Source organism: Benincasa hispida, chromosome 6 (genome assembly GCF_027475165.1).
Source record: "Benincasa hispida cultivar pf3 chromosome 6, pf3_genome.v1.1, whole genome shotgun sequence".
Taxonomy (NCBI): Eukaryota; Viridiplantae; Streptophyta; class Magnoliopsida; order Cucurbitales; family Cucurbitaceae; genus Benincasa; species Benincasa hispida.
This window is the reverse complement of record NC_143483.1, coordinates 472214-479600: the sequence shown is the minus strand read 5'-3', so window position 1 is coordinate 479600 and position 7387 is coordinate 472214. Positions and strand designations below refer to the sequence as shown.

General features: G+C 28.5%; 1 protein-coding gene across 1 annotated transcript; it reads right to left on the bottom strand.

Annotated features, from left to right (window-relative positions):
• Window positions 1–1357: 1357 nt before the first annotated feature.
• On the bottom strand, window positions 1358–7319 carry LOC120079320 (protein trichome birefringence-like 19). The gene is made up of 2 exons (XM_039033472.2): window positions 6476–7319; window positions 1358–2325 (listed from the first exon to the last, which is right to left on the bottom strand). The coding sequence occupies exons 1-2, from the start codon at window positions 6989–6991 to the stop codon at window positions 1525–1527; spliced, it is 1317 nt and encodes a 438-aa protein (XP_038889400.1). The 5' UTR covers window positions 6992–7319; the 3' UTR covers window positions 1358–1524.
• Between the last annotated feature and the right edge of the window lie 68 nt (window positions 7320–7387).

The following is a 7387-nucleotide window of genomic DNA, read 5'->3' as shown; positions in this document are numbered from 1 at the left end:
AAAAACTTAGCTTAGCAATGAAGGTTTGCCTGTTTCATTATTGCTTCTTTGAAATGGGATATTGACTTTTTTTACACTGAGATTTACTAAAAACTGGAAACTTCTTTCACTTCAATAATGAATCAAATAATGACTCATGAAGGTCAATGAACCAAGCTGGAGTCTGAATTAACAACATTTGTGAAAGAATAGAATCTTCTTGGATAAAATCATAAATTAAAAAAAAAAAAAGAAAAAAAAAAAAAAGAAGAGCAATTGGGTTTAGATTATTATGTACAAGGAGTTGTCATCTTTCTTTTGTTCTTGGCAACATGGTATAGAGTAGAGTCTATATCAAGTACAGTTGGATTTTCCTTTCACCACTGATTATAATCCCACTTTTTTTTCTTCTTTTTTTGAACATGAAAAATAATTTCAAAATGGCGTTGTTCTCAAGAGATATGGACTGGATAGAGAGAGAGATAGGATTATGAAGGACTAGTTGATGGCCATCCACACATTCAATTCCTATCTATAGAATTGACAGTTTGATTATACTACCCTCTTGTTTATTCTCTCTACCAGATTGTACATTATAAATATTAGGGTGAGAACTTGCAACCTTTTACATGAAACAAAGATGTCTTAACCACAACAAATACCTAAGGCCTGTTTGAATTGACTTTAAAAAAAAAAAAAAATTAAAAAAAATCATTTTTATTTAAACACTTTTGATAATAACAAATTAAAATACACTTGAAAAATTATTTTGAGTGATTGACAAACATTCCAATTTATTCCAAAATGACTTATTTTTTTTAATTAAATACTTAAAAGTGTATTTTAAATACATCTTTAAGCTATCTAATAAAAAGCCAAAGAATAAAAAGCATGTGTAATTTGCGGTCACAGAGGCTCAAAGTCAAATTTATTATACTCCTACACTTTATAGTGTGGTATCAATTTAAACTAACAAAAAATTGTATTAATTTATATCATTGAAAAAAAAATCTTGTGTAAAACTTATAATCGCATCAATTGAATCTCTAAATATTAATAAATGAATCAATTAGTTTAGGCTTTTGGTCATAATTTTCTTTGAATATCATCATCTTGTAATGAAGGGTTTAAATTGATTGGTCTATGAAAATTTATGCGTTTAATTGACTCAAATTATACGTTCTATATGATATTGGTCGAGGAGTGTGTAAATAAATTATTGATATTCTTATGAAAATTCAGAGTTAAAATTGCTACAATTATTAAGGTATAGAAGTCTAAATTGATTTTGCATTAAATTTTATTTTGGGAAGCTGTTCATATCCTCCAAGATTGGAAAGATGTGCTTTACTAGATTTAACATAATTAAGTTGGTTGCTTAATTAAATTATGCTCTTATTACTTCTTTCACAATGTCTAATTACATACATACAACTTAAAAATAAACAATAATGATACAATTATACAAAACTCCCAAAAGAAGAATTAAGAACAACAAGAACACCAACAACAAAAGAAAACAATAAGAATGAAATCTCACTAACTCTAACCGAACTGTAACCAATCCCTTGCTGATCTAATCCCTTCCATCTTCAACATCTGAAGCAAGAAATCACTCCAAGCATCAATAGGCCCAGGCAAACACCAATGAACACAATCATTATACAATGTCACATTCTCATTTGCCAAATGCCCGTACCTACTTGGATGCCCGTCTGGCCTCAACAACATCGCTTGCGTCGTATCGAGAACCCTAAATTTCTTCCCTCTTCTTCTTCCTTCTCTTTCCGCTACCCTAAATTCCTCCATCTGTATCATATACAGCTCCAAATTATGCCCTTCCAACTGGGTTTCGTTGCTTCGAAACGGCTTCGTTCTCAAGCAATTCCCTCCTTCATTCCATAGCCCGTTCTCGAAATGTGACGGCGCGAATGTCCTTAGAATTGTTGTTCCTTTGAAATTCTTTAAGCTGTTTATGGCTTTGAATGCTGTTCGGAAAGCTTTTCGATAGCCGTAGTACATTCCGAGATCGGTGACGTTTGGGAGGAGGCAGTAATGGCAGCCGACAATGCGGTGGTTTTCGTAGAAAACCATTGGCCGGAAGAACCAGTGGCCGCCGGAGATGATTATGTAGTCGAATTCGTCGATTTGAGTGGTCCATTCTTGGTCGTGCTCATCTAAGTAGAGGTTGAAGAGACCGGTTTTGGTTGGACCGTTGGAATCTCCCATGGCGGCTTTGATTAGATGTGGCGTCCAGAAATTGGCCATTGTGAAGTTGTAGGTTTTGTATTTCCATCTCTTGAAATTCTCGTCCGCCGTGTACGACTCATCTATTGGATATTCCACCTGCCAAAATAAAAAAATATTAAATAATCTATTCACCCAAAAACTTAAATTAATTGATGAAGGTTAAATTATTAAAAAGATACCCACTTATTTCAATAATAATATTGGAGTTTTAATTCTTTAAAAATTTGGATGAAAATTTGAAATATTTTAAGTGATCTAGAAAGAATTTAAATCACCACATCATTTTAAGTTATTATCACGTAGTTTTGAGTTTTAAGTTTTTTTTTTTTCAAAATTAGAATTTTTACTCCAAGGATAGTTTTGAAACGTTTATGAAAGTTTAGGCTACTAAATATTATTAAATCACCCACTGACCTAACCGCTTAAGTTGTCATATCTTAGTAAATGAAGATACCCATTATCATTCTAAAAATTGGAATGGTTGAACTATAAAAAGGAATAAGTATTTTTGTATGCTAAATGCATTTCCAAAATATCATGTTATATGGAAGGAGAGGGCATCCAAATCTAAGACTCGTTAACAAAGTATTATCTTTAATCTTCATCTTTGTTGAATTTAAATAAAAAAGAAAAAAAAAGTATTATCTTTAATCTTCATCTTTGTTGAATTTAAATAAAAAAGAAAAAAAATGAAAAAAGGGTATTTTAAATATAAAAATGTTTAAAAATATTTACACTTAAAAAAAAAAAAAGATAAAAGGTATAATATAATGTAAAAATGAAAGGGCAAAGTTAAAAATAGGTAAAATTTCTTTTCTTAAGAAAAGAAGGTTAAGTTTCACTACTAAGATATAACTTATTTTAACTCACCTAAATAAAAAATATATATATATGTATATAATGTTTAAATCAACCCAAAAGAACTAATAATTAGAAAATTGGATTGCACACTTTTTTGTATAACATTTTTTTATTGGTTTACTTTAATTATATTTTGGATCTAACTTCATCTGACCATAAACTTTTATTTAATAAAATTAAATCAGGAGAAACTCATCTTACTGGCATACAACACAGTCACTTTAATTTTTTTTTTTAATAACACTAAAAAAACTTATAATTTAAAGTATCATATACTTTCTCTCTCTAAAAAGTGGAAACTTTAAAAAAAAAAATGAAATATGAATATGTTAGAAAATTGTATGAAAACAATGTGTCACACCATATGAGATTGTACTTTAATACAAAATATTTGTTGGTCAAATGTTTACAATATTCCACTTCTCTTCTGACACAATACACCATTGTCGGCAAAAATGCTAGAGAGAGAAACATATACATATTTTCAATGTCTGAAAATTGCATGTGCAACCCTTTTTTTAATCCAAATTCACATTTTATTTGCTGCAGATAAAATTTGCTTTTTTTAAAAAAATAATAAGGGGAAAGTTTATTTATTTATTTTTATTATATTAAACCACTTTCATGTGAAAGATTATTCTTATACCACATGATGCCATACATGTCCAAACAAACCAATAATTTCCTTTTTTATTATTAATTTTTAAAACCAACAAAAAAAATCCACAACTTATGCTTCTCCCTCGATGAAAAAACTTGAGGGCCCTTTAGATAGTGTATTCCAAGTATATTTCAATAAAATTTTATCACGTGGTATTTTTATTTTGTAAAAAAAAATTCTAATTCATCCATTGAGTTAAAAAACACTGTTTTCAGACCAAAAACGCTCAAAAGAAGATGTAATTATGGATAACGACTTTATTCTCCTCTTTAGGAATTATACAATTAGTAAGTCTAGGATCAAGAGAGTTTGATTTGACTTTCATTTCATTTTAGACTTTAATTGAACACTTTATTTTCTTCCTTATTAATATTTTTTTTATTAAATTATTAGAAAAAATGAGATACACACATTTTTTTTCAATGGATGAATTAATATCTATATCTATATGTTAGGTGCTAGATTTTTCTAAATAGATTTGAATTTTCTTGTCAAATTATTTCAATAGAATTATAATTAAGGAATAAAATAGTGTTTTAGGTGGAGTCTAAAAATTATTATAGTATATATATTTGAGAATTACAAAACTAAATAAAAATACATCTCAAATCCTATCAGTTTCTATCAATGATAGATACGGATAGACTATCAACCTCTATAAAAAAAATTAAATTTTTTTTTATATAAATAATTTTTCTTATTTTTTTATTTTTGAAAATCCACCTTAAAATTCTTGATGTCCTTTTATTTTATTTTATTGAGGCAAGGTTCCATTTGGGTTTGTTTGCTAACTATCAGGTGAGATTATTCCCATAAAATAATTGGAAATTATATATTTTTGCAAAGTATTTTTATTGGTTAAAATGTCACAACTTATCAAGCTGGCATATACTCTTTTATTCTTTGTTTTTTTTCCCTTAGAAAAAGAAAGCTCAAACACATCAACTTTTCTATTTTATAATCAAAATGATGTATTATTCAAAAAAGTCCTTTTTTTTCCCCTTTTAATAAACTTATTTTTTCTTTTTTTTTTTACCTATTTTGTTTCATGCATCTAACATAAATTGAAATTTTCTATATCTTGTTTTTTTAGATATGGGTAAGTAATTTACTCTTATTACATTGATCAAATAATACTTTTGATTAGTTAAATTTATTTGATCTGATATAGTAGTCTAAGTCACAATCCTCTCTACTTTTGAATTATAACTTTAAACCTATATAAAAGCTTCAACTAAGAGGTCAGTCGTCGGAAATACCCTCTTTTTCAGTCGTTTTTTAACTCAAAAAAGAAAAAAAATTACTCCCACAATGTATATATATAGATAGATAGTTAAGCGACAACATTTATCTATATATCTACCTAACATGGTTGAAGATGAGCCACAAAATAATTGAAATGGAAAGCAGATGAAGAAAACAATTTACAATAATGAGCAATGAATTGGGTTTAGAAAGCAACAATGAACATAAAATCAAAATACAAAAAAGATGATAGAGAAAGAGAAATGGAAGAGACATAGATGATTCACATGCATTGTTCCTCTTTGGCCTAGTGTTGTGTGCAACTATAATACAAACTTGTTGGCATGTTACAAGTGCTAAAGATTCCCATTTATGATATATCCTTTCTTTTTTTCTCTAACTCTAAAATATATCAAAGGTAATATATATACAAAAAAAAAAAATTTATTTATTAAAATTTATCACGTGACAACTTGTTAAACGTAGATGTACATTCAGAAATATTACAATTTGAAGGGTTGAAAATTTTCAAAATTTCATAAATTTACTCTAATAAAATGACCTTCTTCTTTGTTGATTGGTCAGGTTTGTGAAAGTTAGTGAAAAAAGAGGTGGCCTTGGGAATGGCATTCAGATTCCCAAAAACCAATAATTAACTTTATATATATATAATCTTAACATAAAAAGTGAACTTTTCACTTGGGTTACTTTTCAATCTTTTTTTTAGTCACAAAATGCTTTCACAAAGTTAGATTAGATCATTGAAATTATCCCATTATGAGCTGATTTGATCATTTTATTTATTTATTTTGCAAACTTTGTTGGCTTTTCTATAAACTTTAATGAAAATGTAGCCATGAAACAACTTTAATTTTAAAAAAAGTAATTTAAAAAGAAAAAAAAAAGTATGATATCATTTACAAACCATACCCCAACTCTAAATTAGAATTTAATTTCCATCCATCAAAACATAAATATATTGTTTTTTTTTTCAACTATATTATTTAATGACACATTCAAATTATTGACCTTTTAGACAAACACTCATATTATTAAAGTGATTTCAGAAAAAGGAATATATTCCAAAAACCCATCTCAAGAATGGCAAAAACTGACTCAAACATCCATAAAAAACTCATCTTTGAATAAAAACAAAAATCAATATAATAGTAAAAACCCAAATGAATATGGGTCATGTCTTGTAACATAATGTAAAAGAATTTACAGATTCATCTCTTGAAATCTATCTAATAGATGTTATATATTTTCAATTCTTTAAAACGTTGCTATATACTTAATTATTAGTGCTACTTAATTAAACTAATTCGATGGTAAGACATCTAAACAGCTAATCTAATCGATTACGATATTAGAATATGGCCACAAAAATCAATATGACATGAATGATGATGGGAGATGGATGAAGATTTAGAATTTGAAATAAGAAAAAGAAGAAGAAGAAGAAGAGGAAGAGGTTACCCTTGAAAGAAGGCATATCAAAGATTGCATTTGGTTTCTTCCAACAGAGTCACCAACAAAAGCCAAAGATTTATCTCTCATAAGCTCAAGAAATTGAGAAGGATTGAAAATGGGAAGTTCACAACCATCTGGTTTCCATCTCCATTGCATAAATCCTCCATCAGGTCTTCCATATTTCATACAGTTTTGATGTTCATGAATTGCCCAACAAGATGAACTTGTATAATATGGAGCATTTGGATTTGGTATCCATTCTCCTGTGAAAATATCACATTCTGCTTCTTCTTCTTCTCTGTAATTTGACAATTTCTCAACAAACCCATCATTCTCTTCTCTACTTGAGTATGAAGTTGATGGAGATTTTGGTGAATTGTTGAGGATGAAAACAGAGTAATAGTTCACAAGATTGTATAACAGAGGAATCACTGTCAAAATCACTAAACTGAAAACTATGGCTAATGTTTTGTAAAGGGTGTAGTTTTTCCCTGTGGGAAGCTCATTGCTATGGAGTTTCATGGGGGAGAGAAGATGGAGAGAGAGAAAAAGTTGATTGAGTTGTGAGAGAGATAGCTTGGGGAAGTTTTATATAAAGATAATATTATTATTCTATTGGGGTTTTGGTATTATATGATTGTTAACTTAATTACATGTGGAAATGGAGTAGTAAATGAGTGGGTGATAATATTATTGTAATGATGGTGGAGAGCTTCAAGATTTTAAGAAAGTGGTTTTTTTGTTTCCTTTGAAATGAATGAAGTTGTGTAGAAAAGACTCTTGTTGTTGCTATTGCTTCTTCTTTGTTGATGAATTCAAATGATGAGTAGAGATGGTTCTTTAAAGGCTTGGTCATTTAATTGCAACTTACAACTCTTATTGTTAGGGTCTTATTTTTCTTTGGCTATACTTTTCCCT

What these genes read in the sequence shown, in the direction of transcription:
- LOC120079320 (XM_039033472.2), bottom strand. Translation starts at nt 6,991, where the DNA reads ATGAAACTCCATAGCAATGAGCTTCCCACAGGGAAAAACTACACCCTT. An exon ending in TGATATGCCTTCTTTCAAGG is followed by an intron (nt 2,326 to 6,475) that starts GTAACCTCTTCC and finishes TTATTTTGGCAG; the next exon opens with GTGGAATATCCAATAGATGA.